Source organism: Mercenaria mercenaria, chromosome 3 (genome assembly GCF_021730395.1).
Source record: "Mercenaria mercenaria strain notata chromosome 3, MADL_Memer_1, whole genome shotgun sequence".
Classification (NCBI taxonomy): Eukaryota; Metazoa; Mollusca; class Bivalvia; order Venerida; family Veneridae; genus Mercenaria; species Mercenaria mercenaria.
Genome location: NC_069363.1, coordinates 70346026 through 70370134, shown reverse-complemented (window position 1 = coordinate 70370134; position 24109 = coordinate 70346026). Strand labels below are relative to the sequence as shown.

General features: G+C 35.5%; 1 protein-coding gene across 6 annotated transcripts in view; it reads left to right on the top strand.

Annotated features, from left to right (window-relative positions):
- The window catches only part of LOC128556013 (ubiquitin-conjugating enzyme E2 U-like), a 247655-nt gene that overhangs the window by 108186 nt on the left and 115360 nt on the right, over window positions 1–24109 (top strand). For all 6 annotated transcript variants that reach the window (XM_053539904.1, XM_053539900.1, XM_053539901.1 and 3 more), the window contains exon 3: window positions 9843–9927. In XM_053539904.1, the coding sequence (XP_053395879.1) occupies window positions 9843–9927 (85 nt within the window). The remainder of the gene's footprint in view (window positions 1–9842; window positions 9928–24109) is intronic.

Here is a 24109-nt window from a genome sequence, read left to right as displayed (position 1 = left end):
GTCACAACTGTTTTGTCACCTGTTCTGTCAACTCTTGTTTTCTGTTCACAGCACAAGCTTGACAAAAAACTGATAGTAACTTACCTCCTTTTATAATTCCCTCATAATTTTAATACTTTCCTTTGCCAAAACTATTTAATATATACGAATATGGCAGAATTAGTCAACGGTCATTTGTAATCCCGCTGGAAAGTAGTTGAGAAATATAGCCACATATACCAAGTTATTCCTTGGTCTAAGACAAAAACAATATGTACGTATCTCTTTTGGGGACCGCGACTGGACCTGGAAATGACGTCATCAATATGGCGGCCGATTACAAAAATAATACTGGTGAATAATTTCTGAAATAATCAGTAAAATTGCTTATAATATCGAATATCATGTCACTAAACATGCCAGTTGGACATTTCAAACATCTATATTTTACACTTTCTCAGGAAAAAATATATTCAATTTATTTTAGCTGTTTAATTTGTACCCCACCCACTTAATTTACAATGCATTTTTAGCTCATCTGATTTTTTGAAAAAAAATGATGAGTTATTGTCATCACTTGAGCGGTTGTCGGCGTCGGCGTCGGCGTCGGCGTCGGCATCGGCGTCTGCGTCGGCGTTGCCTGGTTAAGTTTTATGTTTAGGTCAGCTTTTCTCCTAAACTATCAAAGCTATTGCTTTGAAACTTGGAATACTTGTTCACCATCATAAACTGACCCTGTATAGCAAGAATATATATCAGATTTCTTGGTTAAGTTTTATGTTTAGGTCAACTTTTCTCTTAAACTATCAAAGCTTTTGCTTTGAAACTTGGAATACTTGTTCATCATCATAAGCAGACCCTGTACATCAAGAAACATAACTCCATCTTGCTTTTTGCAAGAATTATTGCCCCTTTTGGACTTAGAAAATCAGTTTTCTTGGTTAAGTTTTATGTTTAGGTCAGCTTTTATCCTAAACTATCAAAGCTATTCCTTTAAAACTTGCAACACTTGTTCACCATCATAAGCTGACCCTGTACAGCAAGAAACATAACTCCATCCTGCTTTTTGCAAGATTTATGGCCCCTTTTGGACTTAGAAAATATCAGATTTCTTGGTTAAGTTTTATGTTTAGGTCAACTTTTTCTCTTAAACTATCAAAGCTATTGCTTTAAAACTTGCAACTCTTGTTCACCATCATAAGCTGACCCTGTACAGCAAGCAACATAACTCCATCCTGCTTTTTGCAATAATTATTGCCCCTTTTGGACTTAGAAAAATCATTTTCTTGGTTGAATATTATGTTTAAGTCAACTTTTCTCATAAACTATCAAAGCTATTGCTTTAAAACTTGCAACAGTTTTTCACCATCATAAGTGGACACTGTACATCAAGAAACATAACTCTATCCTGCTTTTTGCAAGAGTGATGGCCCTTTTTAGACTTAGAAAATCATGGGTAGGACAATATTTCTATTATACAAAAAAAATCAGATGAGCGTCAGCACCCGCAAGGCGGTGCTCTTGTTATTATTATTTTTTTCAAACCTTCCATGAATATTTATCAACATGCAAAGTTGTTACACATCGCTTCTACCTCTTGATATTAACTATTTTTGACTATTCTTATGGTATTGTATTTGAAATAAGTTAATTTCTGAAAGTTACAAGAAATATAACATACAATAAGGGAATAATTGTTACCAATATCTGCTTTTAATAAGTACCTAGAAGGGAAGGAATTTGAAATGCAGTACAAATCAGTGTCGACACAAATAGTTGTCTGTGCTCTAATTTTAAGTTTATGTGCAAATTACATGCATTGTATGTTTGCATGTTCATTTTGATTAGATTTAAGCATGATCAAGACGATTATGCTAGTAGAAATTTAACAGTTTTTTTTTAGCTCACCTGTCACAAAGTGACAAGGTGAGCTTTTGTGATCGCGCGGTGTCCGTCGTCCGTCCGTCCGTGCGTGCGTGCGTCCGTCCGTCCGTCCGTAAACTTTTGCTTGTGACCACTCTAGAGGTCACATTTTTCATGGGATCTTTATGAAAGTTGGTCAGAATGTTCATCTTGATGATATCTAGGTCAAGTTCGAAACTGGGTCACGTGCGGTCAAAAACTAGGTCAGTAGGTCTAAAAATAGAAAAACCTTGTGACCTCTCTAGAGGCCATATATTTCACAAAATGTTCATGAAAGTTGGTCAGAACGTTCACCTTGATGATATCTAGGTCAAGTTCGAAACTGGGTCACGTGCCTTTAAAAACTAGGTCAGTAGGTCAAATAATAGAAAAACCTTGTGACCTCTCTAAAGGCCATATTTTTCATGGGATCTGTATGAAAGTTGGTCTGAATGTTCATCTTGATGATTTCTAGGTCAAGTTCGAAACTGGGTCACATGCCATCAAAAACTAGGTCAATAGGTCTAAAAATAGAAAAACCTTGTGACCTTTCTAGAGGCCATATATTTCACAAGATCTTCATGAAAATTGGTCAGAACGTTCACCTTGATGATATCTAGGTCAAGTTCGAAACTGGGTCACGTGCCATCAAAAACTAGGTCAGTAGGTCTAAAAATAGAAAAAACTTGTGACCTTTCTAGAGGCCATATATTTCACAAGATCTTCATGAAAATTGGTCAGAACGTTCACCTTGATGATATCTAGGTCAAGTTCGAAACTGGGTCACGTGCCATCAAAAACTAGGTCAGTAGGTCAAATAATAGAAAAACCTTGTGACCTCTCTAAAGGCCATATTTTTCATGGGATCTGTGTGAAAGTTGGTCTGAATGGTCATCCTGATGATATCTAGGTCAAGTTCGAAACTGGGTCACGTGCGGTCAAAAACTAGGTCAGTAGGTCTAAAAATAGAAAAACCTTGTGACCTCTCTAGAGGCCATATATTTCATGAAATCTTCATGAAAATTTGTCATTATGTTCACCTTGATGATATCTAAGTCAAGTTCGAAAGTGGGTCACGTGCCATCAAAAACTAGGTCAGTAGGTCAAATAATAGAGAAACCTTGTGACCTAACTAGAGGCCATATTTTCCATGGGATCTGTATGAAAGTTGGTCTGAATGTTCATCTTGATGATATCTAGGTCAAATTTGAAAGTGGGTCACCTACCGTCAAAAACTAAGTCAGTAGGTCAAATAATAGAAAAACCTTGTGACCTCTCTAAAGGCCATATTTTTCAATGGATCTTCATGAAAGTTGGTCTGAATGTTCATCTTGATGATATCTAGGTCAAATTCGAAACAGGGTCATGTGCGGTCAAAAACTAGGTCAGTAGGTCTAAAAATAGAAAAACCTTGTGACCTCTCTAGAGGCCATACTTGTGAATGGATATTCATAAAAATTGGTCAGAATGTTTACCTTGATGATATCTAAGTCAAGTTCGAAAGTGGGTCACGTGCCTTCAAAAAGTAGGTCAGTAGGTCAAATAATGAAAAAACGTTGTGACCTCTCTAAAGGCCATATTTTTCATGGGATCTGTATGAAAGTTGGTCTGAATGTTTATCTTGATGATATCTAGGTCAAGTTTGAAACTGGGTCACATGCGATTAAAAACTAGGTCAGTAGGTCTTGAAATAGAAAAACCTTGTGACCTCTCTAGAGGCCATACCCTTGAATGGATCTTCATGAAAATTGGTCAGAATGTTCACCTTGATGATATCTAGGTCAAGTTTGAAACTGGGTCACGTGCCTTAAAAAACTAGGTCAGTAGGTCAAATAATAGAAAAACCTTGTGACCTCTCTAGAGACCATATTTTTCAATGGATCTTCATGAAAATTGGTCAGAATTTTTATCTTTATAATATCTAGGTCAAGTTCAAAACTGGGTCACATGAGCTCAAAAACAAGGTCACTATGTCAAATAATAGAAAAAACGACGTCGTACTCAAAACTGAATCATGTGGGAAGAGGTGAGCGATTCAGGACCATCATGGTCCTCTTGTTTAATTAATGCAAGTGTTAAATTCATGATAGTCTTCTTAATTACTCTGAATTACTGGTTATTATATTCATTCATTAAGACTTGATATCAGCACTGAAAATGTTCTACTTAATTCGTCTTCAGCCTGGCGATAACAAAGCTATCTACAAACAGTGTTATATATTACCCCTGCATTGAAAACATTCTGAGTTTAATATGCGCTTTCTGCAATTACATTCAGTTAATTGCAGAAGGAAGGGCATCAGGGGCTTTTGGTAGACATTTCATTGTCTTTTTTTTTTTTCATCATCCCTTCTCTGCAACTGAAAGTTTTTCTTAAAGGATCCGATATGTGATATACTCTGCAACGCCTCTTTAAACCGTAACACTGCAGCAATGCATGTATAGTTTAGAACATGATAAATACATGAACAAAGTAAAGCATATAGACAGAAAGCTCAAAACGTGAAATAATGGAAAAGAACGCAGTGCTGCAACGCCTTCGAAAGGTCAGTTGTAAAACAACGCTGGTGTGCTTAAAACAGTATTTTGGCAACAATGCTCACACTCTATATCCCACCATATTCCAATGTGATAGAACAGTATAATACATAATAAAGCCCTCAACTGCTGAATGTCTTATTCACAAAAGGGAAATAAAGACACGTTATGTGAAAAACAAAAATGATTGGGTAAATATCTATATGAAAAACCTCTGGTCCTTTAGTTTTATTGAGTTCATTTAATGTTATCACAATAGAACTCCGCTTAAGCTGGTGTTAAAGGGCGTAAGGGTATTTCACCTTTCTAAACCTCTCATGAACAAACTTAGTCAAACAGAGTATTCTATTATTTTGATTAGTTGAGTTCTATACTGTCAAGGGATCTTCTTGAAACTTTTAACAAACCATAATACACATGTTCGCCATGCCGTTGCAGAAAGCAGAACAACAGCAGAATATTATTATGGATCCGACGAATCAGGAAAGCAGAAATATATCAAAGCGGGTTTTAAGAACTAGCTTGCATGGCGTCGTCCACGTCTTTCGTTATACACGATCAAATAGGAAAGTCTAGCATCCAGCTAACAAAGGACTGAACACCAAATATGCAATATATCTCGAAATAAATGGGTCAAACTGCATATGATAAAACATTTCATCATTTTACCAAATACATCTGGGAAAATTTCCATTGAATTGTTTTGATACACTTAGTAACAGAAGTGTTTTAAATTACTATTAAACGTAAAAACACACTTAAATACGATACTGACATTTCGTAGAATATTCTCGCAGTTGAAAATAGCGGTATTTCTGCAAAAGGATATTTTGATAACGTTTATTGAATTCTAGAAAGTCGCTCTTGCTAAGATATGACATAGGTAAAGGAAAAGGTATTTATTAAACGCCGCATATAACCGACAGACAACATGATCTACAGCTATTGTGAGACAAACCACCTGGTCTGATATATTTCAAAAGATTGTATGGGGAACATTCCCCAACCCATCTAGATAGAATAAAAGCTTGAGTAAATCAGTGAACCGTAGATACCCATGTATAATGCGCACCCGTGTATAATGCGCACCCCCGATCTTAGTCCATAATCTTGGGAAAAAAATTAATTTTTGGTCAATTTTGAGGTGGATGGAAAACGAAAGTAGAGTTTACATCGACACCAGTAATAAATTTTATCTCCGCGGCGGAGAGCAGCATCGGTCTCACGATACTATCGATTTTTGTTTTCTCGAAAATAAAAACAGTAAATTATTGTTATATTTGTTGTTTTACCATTTTTAATTCACTATTTTGAATAAATAAATAGCAGCTGATTCAATATTTCGGAATGGTATCTTTCAAAATGACATGAGCTTCTCAATTCAAACTGATAACAAAAGATGTGATAGTCTTTTTGTCACGATCATAAAGCCAGTAATTACCGGCAATTAACGTGTCACCTTGTGTCAATTATGTTGTTCACAGTTTGATCTCGGTTAAAGGTAATTTTCGATCTTTAATTAGTATCATAATTTTTGTGATTTGTAAACATTTCTTTCGTCAAAATACTTTTAAATTTATACGAAATTAATTTTGTTTGAAAGAAATATCATAATTTTTGTGATTTGTAAACATTTCTTTCGTCAAAATACTTTTAAATTTATACGAAATTAATTTTGTTTGAAAGAAAAATAAACAATTCGATCTTTTATGGAACGTAACAGCAATCTTAGATTTTAGCGGAGACAGTAAGCGCGGGGAGTAGTTTCCCTTTACCAAAATGGCGAACATCGGTAACAAACTTGTTTTGAAGTTGGAAAATTGTCTATACCTGTGTATTATGCGCACCCACGATTCGAAGGTGGTCCCGGGGGTCAAAAAACTGCGCATTATACATGGGTATCTACGGTACTTAAATCAATTTTAAATATGGAGATACATGTATGTTGATCCCAAGCGATGCAGTTTTGTAGTCTACATTTAATAACAGCCCCTCCCGGGCATAAAAATGTCAACTATTCGAGCAACAAATGATTGTCCGTATTTGAAAACATCATCAAGAATGCGTTAATTATTGTTGATATAGTAACGACACCTGACTGTGTATAACGTTTTCTAAATCAAACGAAAAATATTTGCGACAAGCTAGGCAAAATAATTCTCATGGATTACTTATTGCATCGCGAAAAAATGCATTCCCTGACCGGACATAGATGTTGTTCAATAAGGGGAGGGTTTGACAAACTGCTTCACAGGTTCACATGATAAAAATAGCAATATTAAAAAGAGGAAAGGCTTAACTGAAATAAAATGCACAAAAATGCATTTAATTTAAGCAGTTCCTTTGTCATTCATTACATTATTAGGTAAATAGGTATAAAGAGTAAAGGAATCATAGGAAACAACTAACAGCACATCCAGTAATTGTTGAATTTTAATTTTTTTAGGAATGTATTTTTTCTTCAGAGTTTGAATATACTTTGTCACAATATCGTTTCATGCGTTGTAAAATATCAGTTAGACATGAAGTTATACGATAAAATAAATTAGTATTGGTACATGTAAAAGAGGTTAGATTATCTATGAAACCAGCTTAATGTGATTGTATATGCAATTAAGGAATCCATCATAATCTTGCGAACTTTGAAAATACAAACTTTAGGGATGTGATTAGTGGCCAAATCCTGTTTATTAGAAAGACTCAAGGTGTAGGTCTAAGTACTATAAATTTCCTTATGTAAAACGTAAATATACTGTAGGCGTTAAACGACGATGACATCATAGACCACCTAGTATGCTGGACTAAAACATAGAGAAATCTTCTGATGATTCCTTTCGTAGATGTCTTTAATTCAGGTTTACGGGGAAGTATGTATTAATTGGATTTATCAATTTTAATATGAGAATCTGCACTATATAATAATTTACGATTTAAAGCTGTTATATCATTAGAAACAACATTCTTAAGATTGCACCATGTAACAGATTTTTAGCTCGACTATTCATAGAATAGTAGAGCTATTGGACTCGCCCATGTGTCGGCGTCCGCGTCGGCGTCTGCGTCCGCGTCCGCGTCCGCGTCCCGATTTGGTTAAGTTTTTGTATGTAAGCTGGTATCTCAGCAACCACTTGTGGGAATGGATTGAAACTTCACACACTTATTCACTGTGATAAACTGACCTACATTGCACAGGTTCCATAACTCTATTGTGCTTTTTTACAAAATTATGCCCCTTTTTCGACTTAGAAAATTTTGGTTAAGGTTTTGTATGTAAGCTGGTATCTCAATAACCACTTGTGGGAATGGATTGAAACTTCACAAACTTATTTACTTTGATAAACTGACTTACATTGCACAGGTTCCATAACTCTATTTTGCTTTTTTACAAAATTATGCCCCTTTTTCGACTTAGAATTTTTTGGTTAAGGTTTTGTATGTAAGCTGGTATCTCAGTACTCACTAATTGGAATGGATTGAAACTTCACACACTTGTTCACTGTCATGATCTGACATGCACAAAGCAGGTCCCATAACTTTATTTTGCTTTTTTTCAAAATTATGCCCCTTTGTCAACATAGAAATTTTTGGTTAAGTTTTTGTATGTAAGCTGGTATCTCAGTATCCACTAATAGGAAAGGATTGAAATTGCACACACTTGTTCACTGTCATGATATGACATGCAATGCAAAGGGTCAATAACTTAACTTCGCATTTTACAAAATTATGCCCCTTTTTTGACTTAGGAGTTTTTGGTTAAATTCCTATTATGTAAGCTGGTATCTTAGTACCCACTAATGGGAATGGATTGAAACTTCACACACTTGTCCACTGTCCTGAGCTGATAAGCACTATGCAGGTTCCATAACCCTGTTTTGCTTTTTTACTAATTATGTCCCTTTTTCGACTCGTATTCATTCAATCGACAAGGCTGTTGAATAGTCGAGCGTTGCTGTCCTCCGACAGCTCTTGTTTCTCTGACCACACTATTGGGGCGTTAAGCTGATCTGACACACTCATACAGATAACAAGGGTACATAGATATATATAATGATGTTATTTGACAATGAAAGTAATAGAGTATCAGACTATTTCTATTTTTAATCGAGCATACTGTGCCATTTAACAGAAACTTGCTCGCTTAATAATATCGTTATTTAGTCATTTTCGTCATTTCTGATCTTTATGCATATTTTTCATTTTAAGCATAATCAGTTCCATCTTATTTTTCATAAAAGTGTTTTATCTCCGAGAATAAACATTATCTTCACTAAATATATCATTTTTACAAGCATTACATAGTTTTCAAAGACGTTGTCAATTGTAATTATTCCACAGTCATACATTTTCTGCCTTTCTTATTTTCTCTTTAGCCGCCATATTTATGACGTCATAACTTTTCCCAGTCGCGTGTCTGGAAAAAGATACATGGGAAATTACGATAACTCACTTCAATCTACCTGCCCGCTTAGCTCAGTAGGTAGAGCGTTGGTCTACGGATCGCGGGGTCTCGAGTTTGATCCTCGGGCGGGGCGTATGTTCTCCGTGACTATTTGATAAACAACATTGTGTCTGAAATCATTAGTCCTCCACCTCTGATTCATGGCGGGAAGTTGGCAGTTACTTGCGGAGAACAGGTTTGTACTGGTACAGAATCCAGGAACACTGGTTAGGTTAACTGCCCACCATTACATGACTGCAATACTGTTTAACCCAAAACAAACAAATTCATCGATGGCAGAGTTATGGACCGGACAAGAAACAAACCATGTTAACCTTTAACCTCTAACAGTGACTTTGAACTTAGAGAGCTAGGAGTTTGGATCTTGCGCATGACATGTCGTCTCATTATGGGGAACATTTCGAGGGGTTAAAGCCAGAGGTGGAGGATGATTGATTTCAGACACGATGTCTTTTATCAAATCATCACAGAGAACATAGTATTACGCCCCGCCCGAGGATTGAACTCATGACCCCACGATCTGTAGACCGACGCTCTCCCTATTGAGCTAAGTGGGCGGGTTTGCCATCTATGAAGGGATTTTAAAATTACTTGGCATAAATTTGACACAAATGTTAACCATATTGAGAAGGTGTGTCGCGCTTATGACCCGGGTCTCTCGGGTCAAAGTCACACAAATGATGTGTGATTTTTTTGCGCAGACAACTGTAGCATTCTTGGGCACGCTTCGGGGGCATTTGTCACTTATAGCTCTTGTTTCAAATTATGTTCTTGGGGTCAAAACTTCCCCACCTTGGTGTTATACAGGAAAAATGCATTGACCTGAGCTTAGATATTTGACATTGTAGCATTGTGTTGTTTGTTTGTTCAAATCATGCTGGCAATACCCTAGGATTCACCTGTTTTACATAGACATATATAGGAGAAGCTTTATATATCTTCTTTCCTATTTCATGTGCTACAGGGTATAGAGGCTCATCCACTTAGACAAGAGAACATTTTTGAATGGATGGCAAAAATAAAAGGACTACAAGATACAGTTTGGGAAGGTGTAGTATGAATTTAATAATAATAACTGTCATTATATACTGTTAAATCATTTAATTTCGTAGGCATGAAATTTTTAGTCCAAACTGCAATTTCGTGAGGATATGAAATCGTTGATTTCAGCTTTTGAACATAAAATGAATGAATTACTTGTTTATTAGGATTAAATTTCGTGGATTGACTCAACCACTAAATCCACGAAAATTAGTCCTCCATGCATATTAATGATTTCACAGTACTGTAGGCGTACATTTATTAGTGCGGCAAACGCAATTTTTGGTGAAATTTCTAATTAATGCGTGGATGTGAATTAGCGCTCTCGCGAGACCGCTAATTTCTAATTTTAGCGATGTCCGAGATGAGGCTCTCGGAGATTTACGGAGATGCACGAAGATTTTCGGAAATAAACTTAACCGTCGGCAATTTTTATGTAGTGTGTTTCTGCTGTACTAGTAATTATACGTCTTACTGATTATGAAATCAACTTTATTCACTGTTAGCGGGCTAAAGAAAGTACGATTTATTTGAAATTATTTACTTACGTGTTATACCGTAAATCTCTCGAAAATGCGATAATTGGTCAGTGAACGTATTGTGAATACTAGTTACTACTAGTAAATATCTGATGATTGATTAAAGTCTAATAAAATTCAGTTTTCATTTGTAATTCCAATCGTAATGTTGCGAAAGTGGCTGTTAAGTGGAAATGAAAATGCTGCTGACTGTTCCTCCAGTACCAGCTGCAGCGACAATGACGATTGCATAGAAAGTTTTGGACTTGTCAGTCCCTCTTGTGCTCAATGCTCTGAACATAGGGAAATTATTTCTAGGGTTAATAAAGAACTATTGGAATCGCCAAATTCACCTAGTACTGGCAGTAGAAAAAGGAAGCATTCAGGCTATATGGATTATGATGCTGAAAAAAGGGCAAAAATGGCACGGTTTGCCGTCGAAAATGGGGTAATGAATGCATCAAGGAAGTTTGGTGTTCCCGAAAGTTCTGTGAGGAATTTGAAAAAACAGTTTTTGGAATTAAAGAAGGAAACTGGAGTAGAACCAGAAACTCTAGAAAAGAAGGATCGTGGCAAGCCTCCTATGCTTGGTGCATTTGATAAGGAGCTAGCAACGTATATAAAATATCAGAGGCTAGCGGGCTGTCCCATCGGCTTGACAACATTACAGTCAGCTGGACGTGGAATTGTTAAAAGTCAAAATAGGAGACTTCTGAAGGAATATGGGGGACACATAGAGTTTTCCAAGATCTGGTGCCAGTCCTTCTTCAGACGTCAAGGATATGTAAAAAGGAAAGGAACCAAAGCTGCCCGTAAGGTGCCAAGCAACTTTGAAGATCTTAAATCTGAGTATCTTACTGAGATTCAAAAATTGGTCTGGCAAAATGATATTCCCGATGAACTTATAATTAACTTTGATCAAACTGATGTGTATATTGTTCCGGCTGGGCACTACACAATGGAGAAGGAGGGTTCGAAACAAGTGCCTGTGATCGGACTAGAAGATAAGCGTCAGGTAAGATTAAACTTCATTATCTTTACTTGTAAATAAATAAAAATAAATAAATAAATAAATACATTTAATGCATGGATAAAAAGTGCGGTTCGATTAGGGCTTGAACTTATTGAATGTATGTTTTCAGATAAGTGTTGTGTTGGCTAGCACACTGAGTGGAAAGCTGCTTCCTCCACAGGTCATTTATCAAGGAACGACCGACAAATGCCATCCTTTGTTTGATTTTCCGAATGACTGGAATATTACACACTCCGAGAACCACTGGTCAAATACACAAACTATGCTTGAACTGGTTGAAAAGGTCCTGTTACCGTACGTCGAGGGTGTGCGGGACCATCTTCCAATTATGAAGTTGAACACTCCAGCTCTTGTTATATTCGATGTGCTCGCCGCTCACAAAACTGATGTCTTCAAAACCGCTTTAAAGGTAACTCATTCATTCTGTGCTAAATTATTAATGTTCAAGAATATCTAAATACTGCTGAATTATTACTATTTCTGGTATATATATCACTGATATAAACATATAAAAATATTTTTTTTTAAAAAGACTATTCCGTAGTGTGTTCTGAAACGTCCGTTTTGCGTAAACAAAACAAATGAAATTTATACGTCCGACTGTTGTCAGTACACAGGTTATTTATAAATTACACGCCACGCCTACTGCATAATGAATACTAGTTTGCTTACTCTATATACTAGTATTCTAATTAACGATACCGTTTCACTCTGTGTTTAAATTGCTGTCATTTTGTCATTTTGTAATGTTTTTCAGATCTGTTTTTTTTTTGCACTTTCTAGCCTAAAGTCTAAATTTAATGATCATATCGGTATTAATTACTTTACTTATTATATAAAAAAGTTATTTAAGATCGCGCTGTATGAAATTAAGCAGTTGATTTTATCAAAATTCGACTGTTTCTATTAAATTTTGCTTATTTTTATGTTAGTATCGTACTAAAAATGCTCTAGTATTCTAGTTATATATGTTCTTTATCGATACTGAAAGTTTGAAGCAAAACTATGAACTAATAAATGTTTTACACGCGAATCCTGTGTACGTGACGTCTAAATTACGCGTGAGAGTTTTTACCTTAAATCTTCCTGTTTACCTGTTGTTTGTTTACCATTGTCTGTCGCCGTCTGTATGTTTACTGATTATCATCACTTCTCCTTTTTCAATGCGGACAAAACTATTTATAGTTTAAAGGGGTTTTCATGAATAACTGACTAAATAGCGAACAGTGCAGATCATGATCAGACTGCATGACTGTGCATTTTAATCATGCTCTACACTGGTCCCAAAGACAGATACAATTATATTGAAAGTGTTTGACTAGAAACCATCTATCTATGTATTATTTACAGGATGCAAACATACGATTCCGTTTTGTGCCTGCTGGTTGTACCGGCGAGTTGCAGCCACTCGATCTATCTGGGAATGATGAGTTCAAGCGAAATATCAAACAAAGTTTCCAGCGCTGGTACAGTGATGAAATTGAACATGCCCTCGCAGAAGGAATCGAGATTGAAAATCTTGACGTAAACTTAAAATTGAGTAGACTAAAACCTATCCATGCCGCCTGGCTGGTCGATGCACACAGAAATGTGAAAAAAGAATCAGTCATGACAGGGTGGCGCCTTACAGGTCTAATGGACGCAATCGAAAAAGTTTGTTAGCTAAAAACATGTACCAAGTATGACTTTCAAATAATGTGCCATGATGACACTTGTGTTTTTTCAATGATACTTTCAACTGTAGCTTTATGTTTGCGTACAGTAAAGTATAATATTGCCTACGTAACTGTATTGTCTTCTTGTATTTAATTATAATAATCTGCGTGTTTTATATTTTGTATACTTATAATTGCGGAAATAAAACGAGACTGTCACACATTTTTATCATTGAATCCCCTTTGTCCTACATGCATTGTGTCTTAATACAAACGTTCACACCTTTCCGTAAACGAGCGACTGCAACAACGGAAATGCCCGAAGGTGATACGGAAATCGATAACAACTTGATCAAATGAGAAAAAACACAAACTACAAGCTTAAATATTTTTATTTTGCATGATCATATGTTTAAAATAATAATATGAACAATAAACAGGAATATCATACGAACCTTAAAATATTAGCAAGCAGTGTAACTAGTGCAAACTCTCAAGAGTAATTATTTGCAAAAGTTCGAAGAAAACATCATCGAATGAAAATGTACATGAAAATGTTTGGACAAATTAATGCGTGGACATGAATTAGCGCACGTGAGATAGCGCTAAAAGCGCTGTTATTAGTACACCGCTAAAATAAGTAAGCCTACAGTAGTTAGTTTACTTTCTAATGAAGTATTGAGAAATATTGATAGAAAGTAAGTGTATTCTTTTGTATTTCCATGATGAATGGAGAAATAACAAGCCTAGTATCTTGTTACAAATTGACAGTGACATATATAAGGCCATATATAAGGCCATGACAATGTGTTTAATGTCTAAATATATTATTGAATTAATTTAGTAGGGTGCACAGTACTTGGTGTATTAAAGAGGCACATCAAAATAACTGTATTCTTTTGTATTTCCATGATGGTAATTATACATGATTTGCATGAAAAATATGAGATATACAAGCTTGAATTTAGTTTCAAGTTGACAGTGACATCATACATGTGATATGTTCAGAATCCCAAAACTGGAGGTTTGCCATTTTTCAGCTGGAGTTGGGGTCTCAAAACTGGAGGTTTTTCATCGACATAAATTAAGCGTGCAGACACATAACTTAGAGGCAAAATCCAACATTTTTGGCCACAAAATAATGTATATAAGTCTACACCAGAAGAAACAATCCTCATAACTCTTGATTTGAATTTTGACAGAGTTATGCCACTTTTTAACTTCTTTTTTTTTTGTTAAAGTTTTATATAATGTCTAATATCTCTGTTACATTCAAAGCTATTGACTATTATTCCCCTTTTACTAGCAAAGCTTTAATTGCCCCTTTTACTGGCAAAGCTTTAATTCAGAGTCAATCACTGAGAAAAGTCGAGCATGCTATCTTACAGAAGCTCCTTCTTGTTCTAACTTTAAACTTTCTTAACAGATTAAATTTGTAGAAACCAAGTCTCAATTTAGGTCTGAAATGAAGGTGAATATGCATTAACATTATTCTACTCGAGGACTTTAAAAAAAATGAAGCTCTAAATTGGTCTGAACACAACTCATAAATTATGTAAATTCCTTACCCCACCCACTTTTGTATAAATACTGATGATTTTGACATGAAAAATAGAAAACAGAAATGCATAAACATGTATTTACCCTTACCAAAATAATGTAGATTGATGTTATCAAATAAATGAGTGTGTGTTTATATCCAATTTTCAATGAAATATGTCCGATTTAGTAGCAAATTAATTTGGTAAACATTGGAAGAAAATGGCGTAACTCCATAAGGGGAGATAACACTCCTGTTCTAAAAATAGTAATGGGATGGTTTTTCCAACAATTATTTATGTGATTTTATTACCGAGCAAAATTTTTCTTTGAATAATCAAAATTCATTTCAGTTGGGAATTATTTCTTATGCCTGGGAACTGGTGAAAAATGGAGCTTAATTGGCATTGAGAATAGGCAGATATTTGACCCCGTGAGACAGGTGAAAAATGCTCTGCTTGTCTAATCCCTTATCAAAACAAACAATTAATAAGTCACCTGTGAAAAACAACTCTTTCCTCCAGCTACATGTGTGTCAAACATGTATAATACATAGCAGTGGGTGACACTTTGATTTACTGTACAAACATGTTCACTCCTCGGTAATTATCAACCCAGTCATAATACTGATATACTTTTTTTTTTTTTTTGAAAAGCGGGAGAAATATGGTTTTGGTCGGGAGACGGGAGGCAAGGTGAAAAAATCGGGATTTTGACCCTCCCGCGTGGGAGATCACATGTATGGTGACATATATTAGGCCAAGACAATGTGTTTAATGTCTTAACATTTTATTGAATTAATGTAGTAATATGTACATAAATCAGGGCTCTCGCGAGTGGGCGACTTGAGCGACATAGTCGCTTTGGAACTTCAAACTTCGCTCAGATCTAACCTCAAAGCGAAATGCAAGCTGCCCGATTTTCTTTAATACACTTGCTAATTACTGCTACCCTAACTTTTGACAATTTGCATGGTGTCAAATTGAGTGTTGAATACACATACACACAGGCCGATAGCATAATTTAAGCTCCGCCTACTTCAGGTACTTGCGAGATTTTTCCCGAGAAGTGTGAAAGCGAATCAAATTACCCGATACAACAGAGTCGATTGTGTTCAGCCAGTTAGCGCCACGGTTACGTCTTTGACACTTTACATTAATTGTCAACATGTTCGAGTGCAAAAAAACAATGTTTTACAAAGAAATTGCTGATTAATCTTGTAATTGGAATATTGTACACAATTAGTTGTTGTCTATGGTTAAACAACGACATGCAATGTAACTATGTTAAATTGACTTCCATCGATGAATTGATTTGAATATGTATTTCTAGTTTATACAGTTTACTTTCAGTTTTATTCAGGTGAGATACTGTTCACCGAGTTGGTGACGCAGTGTTAATAATAAACAGTTCGTACAAGATATAGCAAAAAATCAGCGGGTTAAATTTACAGCATCGTCTTGAATTTTGAAAAGAACTTTTTTCAGAATTTTGTAATGAAACAATAACCACTGTATGGGAAATGATCTAACTAAGAAAATGAATGGTCACATCAATGTTTTTATCTAGAAACAAGAAAATTACAGCCACGTTTCGAATCACTCAAGTATTCCCACCTCCCTAAAGTCTCCCCACTTCTCCCTAAACCAACTTGAGGGAGAAGTGACTTCGCCCAAAAAATTGGACCTAGCTAGACCACTGCATAAATCAGTGCATTTAATTGAATTTCAATCACATTTTGTTTCTACAGTGTAAGACAGTTATTCATCTATATTCTTAAAATTATAATGCTGAAAAGAGATTGACTGAATAAGCTTGCAGAATCTGATAAAGTTGTGAAAACATTTTTATTTAGGAAGGGCCTAAATTGTCCACCTGAAAACTTGTAGTATAGCTGTTATATTACCTGTATTATAAAAATGATTTTCATGAAGTTTTTGTGGGTGAAAAAAGGAGGTCACTAGGTCGTGGTGGGTCTTTGAGGTGAGTTGTGACCACACTTTGCTGCGGGCAGCAATTTTTAGCGTGCTCACAGATTTACCATACCACCACAAATTTACGGTCGATACACTTGTCCGAAACTGAACAACAAGTAGTTCCATGTCCTCCATAAATTTTACATAATTAAAGTCTGTTTAACTTTCAGAAAGCTTCTGAGATTCAACTTTATCAAAAAATGCATTGCTTAAGTACATATTTGTCGTAATCTGTATTTTATAACAAAAACAAAGCGTATGAAAATGAGCATGCTTGCTTTGATCACATGACCAAAACAATTCTTCATCATGTGACCAAAATAAACTATAAATAACCTACAAAAAATAGTACAGTGCTTCAGCACCATCCGCGTAATAAAAACCAAGTTGCATCTTTTGTAAACATTTTAAATTAAAACTCAGTTCCTGCTAGAAAAGTTAATTTAAATTTGATTATTATAACAACACCAAATAGCTTGTTTTGGTCACATGGTCAGAAAACATCTAACTGTCACGGGGTGCGTTCTATTTTAATACGATACTGAATGATAAAATTGCACCCGTGTATCCGTTGAAGTTTGTAGCATAGAAATGGGTTTATGGAAAGATATATTGCATTAAATCAACAGATTTTTAGAGGTGTTATCTTATTTATTTTTCATAGAGAAAGATACGATCCTTTAAATAATTTTTATTTGCACAACTTAGGAAAATAATTGCAGCCGTTACGGAGCGGGCGAAAAAATTCGTACCTGTTTCCCGAAAATACGAACTTATGCACTTCAATTTGATTTAATTTTACATTCTAGCTGGTGTTTGTGATTGACATATTATTAAAGGGTATAATTAATTCGAAAGAAACATTAATTTTAACAAGTTCACCTTTTAATCGTCGGTAGATTTGCGGTGTTTTGTCCCCAAATATTCACGTACTGGCGTACGGTTTCTTCTCGGATAATTAGGCCTTAAAAAATTCTTTGTTTCCGGTAACATGCTCAAAAAAGTTAGGGTAGGTAGGTCAGAATTTTTAGCTCACATGTCACAAAGTGACAAGGTGAGCTTTTGTGATCACGCAGCGTCTGTCATCCGTCGTCCGTGGGTGTGTGCGTGCGTCCGTCCGTCCGTCCATCCGTAACCTTTTGCTTGTGACCACTCTAGAGGTCACATTTTTCATGGGATCTTTATGAAAGTCTGTCAGAATGTTTATCTTGATGATATCTAGGTCAGTTTCGAAACTGGGTCAACTGCGGTCAAAAACTAGGTCAGTAGGTCTAAAAATAGAAAAACCTTGTGGCCTCTCTAGAGGCCATTCTTTTCAATGGATCTTCATGAAAGTTAGAATGTTCACCTTAATGATATCTAGGTCAAGTTCGAAACTGGGTCACGTGCTGTCAAAAACTAGGTCAGTAGGTCAAATTATAAAAAAACTTGTAACCTCTCTAGAGGCCATATTTTTCATGGGATCTGTATGAAAGTTGGTCTGAATGTTCATCTTGATGATATCTAGGTCAGGTTTGAAACTGGGTCAACTGCGGTCAAAAACTGGGTCAGTAGGTCTAAAAATAGAAAAACATTTTTACCTCTCCAGAGGCCATATTTTTCAATGGATCTTCATGAAAATTGGTCTGAATGTTCACCTTGATGATATCTTTGTTGTTCCTGTCCTTTGGGCTTCAACAGTCAAGTTCTTTAAATTTTGCACCCATCCTCTGATGTAACCTTTCGGGCGTATATTGCCCCGCTTGGCGGTGCTCTTGTTTCACTTGGGTATTGATTACATTTTACTCAGACTTTATCATAGACTCCCTGTGTAAAATCTCAAACTTTTCCATAACTGACATGCACTTTTAATTACAAAGTATGTAAAAGAAATTAAAAATGTCATTTTTACCATAACAATACTTAATATGTAGTTTCTTAAATGTTATTTTGTATTTTTTTGTCTTTCAAGTCACAAAATATCAATAAATAAAACAAATAAATTTTAGAATTGACATTGTAAAAATCATGTTGATTTATAATAGTTAAAACTGCTCTTTCTTTTCTGTGTGACATGTAGTATATGTTATCAAATGTTTCAGACCCCAGGTTAAAATCCTGATAATGACCTTGTTAAATTTTTACAACCACATCCATTTTTAAGTCACAAAAATACATATATAAGTTGTATTTTTTGAAAATGGTTGATTACAATTTATACTATTACATGTGTAGATTTTATTTGATTTAATTTTTTTTCTCTAAAATGGTTAAATATCATACGTATATCAATTAAGTAATTCTTTATATATCGGGAAAGTAAGAAATTAAATGAATCGTAAATTATGATATGTTTGTAGAATAAATAAAAGGGAGACTTGTGTCACCCTTGGTTAAATTGATCATAAATTTTTCTCTTTCTTTTAAAAAATATTGGTAATCAGCGTGGTACAGGTATTTTGACATATTCAGTGTGAATATAACTGCACAGATTTTACCAAACAGTTGCAAAATAATAATTTTTAAAAAGAATGACGCGAAAAAGTAAAATGACATTATAATTACATTCAAAACGCATTTATAGCCTTATCAGTGTTGTATATGTCTGTGTTGTATTAACGCTCCTTATTTAGTGGTAATTGGGGGCCGTGATGGATCAACAATTTCTATCGGCTATCATAACAGTATAGAAATGACATTCATGTAAATTCATTTCAAATTGAACATGTACAATCAATTATGAAAGTTTCATAATGACGATTTTCATGATAACTGAAAAAAATAATGAAACCAGTTCAAATTGTCATGAAAGTAAAATTATATTAAATTTTCCACACAATAATAAAAAAAAAAAATGATCATGATCATTTTTAGCTCACCTGAGCCAAAGGCTCATGGTGAGCTATTGTGACCGCTCAGTGTCTGTCGTCAGTTGTGTGTCGTCCATCGTGTGTCCGTCAACATTTTCTAAACAAATCTTCTTCTTGAAAACCACTGGGCAGAATTACTCCAAACTTCACAGGAATGATCCTTGATGGCCCCCTTTCAAAATTGTTCAAAGAATTGAATTCCATGCAGAACTCTGGTTGCCATGGCAACCGAAAGGAAAAACTTTAAAAATCTTCTTCTCAAAAACCAGAAGCCCTAGAGCTTAGATATTTGGTATGAAGCATTGCCTAGTGGACCTCTAGCAAATTTGTTCAAATTATGACCCCAGGGTCAAAATTGACCCCGCCCCAGGGGTCACTTGATTTTACATAGGAAAATCTTAAAAATTCTTCTTCTCAAAAACCAGAAGGCCTAGAGCTTAGATATTTGACATGTAGCATTGCCTAGTGGACCTCTACTAAAAATTTTCAAATCATGACCCCAGGGTCAAAATTGACCCCGCCCCAGGGATCACTTGATTTTACATAGGAAAATCTTCAAAAATTTTCTTAAAATAAACCAGAAGGCCTAGCGCTTAGATATTTCAGATGTAGCATTGCCTAGTGGACATCTACAAAATTTGTTCAAATCATGACCCACGGGGTCATAATTGACCCCACCCCAGGGGACACTTGATTTTACATAGGAAAATCTTCAAAAAATTTCTAAAAATAAACCAGAAGACCTAGATCTTTGATATTTGACTTGTAGCATTGCCTAGTAGACTTCTACAAAATTTGTTCAGATCATGACCCGGGGTCAAATTGACCCCGCCCCATAGGGTTACTTGATTGTACATAAAAAAAACTTCAAAATTTTCTAAAAATAAACCAGAAGGCCTAGAGCTTAGATATTTGACAGGTAGCAGTGCCTAGTGGACCTCTACAAAATTTATTCAAATTATGGCTCCCGGGTCAAAATTGACCCCGCCCGAGGGGTCACTTGATTTTACATAGGAAAATCTTCAAAAATGTTATAAAAATAAAGCAGAAGGCATAGAGCTTAGATATTTGACTTGTAGCATTTCCTAATGGACCTCTACAAAATTTGTTCAAATCATGATCTCCGGGGTCAATTTGACCCCGCCCGAGGGGTCCTTGATTTTACATAGGAAAATCTTCAAAAATGTTCTAAAAATAAACCAGAAGGCCTAGATCTAAGATATTTGACATGTAGCATTGCCTAGTAGACTTCTACAAAATTTGTTCAAATCATGACCCCACCCCATGGGGTTACTTGATTGTACATAGAAAAATCTTCAAAATTTCCTAAAAATAAACCAGAAGGCCTACAGCTTAGATATTTGAAATGTAGCATTGCCTAGTGGACCTCTACAAAATTTGTTCAAATCTTGACCCCCCCAGGGTGAAATTGACCTAGCCGCAGGAGTTACTTGATTGTACATAGGGAAATCTTCATAAATTTGCTAAAAATAAACTAGAAGGCCTAGATCTTAGATATTTGATATGTAACATTGCCTAGTAGACTTCTACAAACTTTGTTCAAATCATGACCCCCGGGGTAAAATTGGTCCCGCCCCAGGGATTACTTGATTGTACATCTGAAAATTTTCCAAAAAAATTCTAAAAATCATCAGTTTGACATTTGAAACATGTAGCTCATATACCTCAGGTGAGCGATCCAGGGTCATCATGACCCTCTTGTTTTCTAATTTCATAAAACGTTAGTTGATATCATGAAAACATACATATTGCTGATGCAGTTTAAAGCACTGACTTAAAAATATTTTTATATTTATCTTGCATTCATGGAAAATTTATCTGTTATCATAATATTTTTAGTTTTTAGCTCACCTGAGCCAAAGGCTTATGGTGAGCTATTGTGACCACTCAATGTCTGGCGTGCTTCGTCCGTTGTCCGTCCGTCAACATTTCTTAAAAAAATCTTCTTCTTGAAAACCACTGGGCAGAATTACACCAAACTTCACAGGAATGATCCTTGGGTGGCCCTCTTTCAAAATTGTTCAAAGAATTGAATTCCATGCAGAACTCTGGTTGCCATGGCAACCGAAAGGAAAAACTTTAAAAATCTTCTTGTCCAAAACCACAGGGCCTAGGGCTTTGATATCTGGTGTGTAGCATCATCTAGTGGTCCTCTACCAGAATTTTTCAAATTATCCCCCTAGGGTCAAATATGGCCCCGCCCCGAAGGTCACATGGTTTATATAGACTTATATAGGGAAAACTTTGAAAATCTTCTTGTACAAAACCACATTGCCTAGGGCTTTGATATTTGGTATGTAGCATTATCTAGTGGTCCTCTACCAAGATTGTTCAAATTATCCCCCTAGGGTCAAATATGGCCCCGCCCCGAGGGTCACATGGTTTATATAGAGTTATATAGAAAAAACTTTGAAAATCTTCTTGTACAAAACCACAGGGCCTAGGGCTTTGATATCTGGTATGTAGCATCATCTAGTGGTCCTCTACCAAGACTTTTCAAATTATCCCCCTAGGGTCAAATATGGCCCCGACCCGGGGGTCACAAATTTTACATAGACTTATATAGGAAAAAAAGTTTAAAAATCTTCTTGTCTGAAACCACAACTCTTAGACCTTTGATATTTGGTTTGTAGCATTGTCTTATGGTCCTCAACCAAAATTGTTCCAAGTTTTACATAGACATATAGGAAAAAAAGTTTAATAATCTTCTTGTCTGAAACCACAACGCTTAGACGTTTGATATTTGGCTTGTAGCATAATTGTCTTATGGTCCTCAACCAAAATTGTTCAAATTGTACCCCTGGGGTGAAAAGCGGCCCTGCCCTGGGGGTCCCAAGTTTTATATAGACTTATATAGGAAAAAGCTTTAAAAATCTTCTTGTCAGAAACCATACGACCTAGGCTTTTGATATTTGGTATTATGCATTGTCTAGTAGTCCTCTACCAAAATTATTCAAATTATGCCCCTGGGGTTAAAAGAGGCCCGGCCCTGGGGTCACTTGGTTATTATGTGAGTTATACAGGAAAAATACTTACAGAATCATCTGATCCTAATTCCAAGACTATTTAATTATATTTACTTGATGACCCCAAGTAATATGATGTCACTTGCTTGTGACCTTGACCTACTGACCTACTTTCTTGTTTTTTAAGATACAGCCTTGAAATATTGATGACTTACACAGTCTTGCACACAAATGGTAAAACTGAATTTCACATGGCCTAGGGCTTTGATATTTGGTTTGTAGCATCATCTAGTGGTCCTCTACCAAGATTGTTCAAATTATCCCCCTAGGGTCAAATATGGCCCCGCCCCGGGGGTCACATGTTTTATATAAGGAAAACTTTGAAAATCTTCTTGTACAAAACTGCATGGCCTAGGGCTTTGATATTTGGTATGTAGCATCATCTAGTGGTCCTCTACCAAGATTGTTCAAATTATCCCCCTAGGGTCAAATGTGGTCCCGCCCCGGGGGTCCCAAGTTTTACATAGACATATAGGAAAAAAAGTTTAATAATCATCTTGTCTGAAACCACAACACTTAGACGTTTGATATTTGGCTTGTAGCATAATTGTCTTATGGTCCTCAACCAAAATTGTTCAAATTGTACCCCTTGGGTGAAAAGAGGCCCTGCCCTTGGTGTCCCAAGATATAGACTTGTATAGGAAAAAGCTTTAAAAATCTTCTTGTCTGAAACCATACGACCTAGGCTTTTGATATTTGGTATTATGCATTGTCTAGTAGTCCTCTACCAAAATTGTTCAAATTATGCCACTGGGGTTAAAAGAGGCCCGGCCCTGGGGTCACTTAGTTATTATGTGAGTTATATAGGAAAAATACTTAAAAAACCATCTGATCCTATTTCCAAGACTGTTTAATTATAATTACCTGATGACCCCAAGTAACTTGACTGTGACCTTGACCTACTGACCTACTTTCTTGTTTTTTAAGATACAGCCTTGAAATTTTGATGACATACACAGTTTTGCACACAAACGTAAAACTAAATATCATTGACCATGAATGTGACCTACTGACTTTCTTAATATTTTATCATCAGTTTGACATTTGTAACATGTAGCTCATATTACTCAGGTGAGCGATCCAGGGTCATCATGACCCTCTTGTTTTTTATTCATTTTATTTGGTTACGCTGCGCTGTGTAGTTTTTGCAATTTATTATCTAAAAACTAAAAATAACATTTATACCGAAGTTTTTTTGTAAATACCTTGCGTTCCTCACTTTTTCTTCTCCAGATAAGCCTTTCAACATTGTACGGCCAATAGAAATCTTTCTTGTTTCATATTTAATTGACATACATTGTAATTGGCATAACTGACACTGATATTTAAATGAAAATTAAAAATGGTAAGAAAAACAATATAAGAAGAAATTCACATCTCTTTCATTTTAGAACTAGGATCTTAACTGCAATATTTAATTGAATTTCTCATGTTGTAAAATTTGTGATATTAACAGGAAAGGAATTATTCGTGAAATGAAATTGAGTTAAAAACTTACACTCATTGTGTCGAATAAAACATTCAATCACAAATTAACTAAACTGATTAAATCATTTACTTTAACCTTTTGATC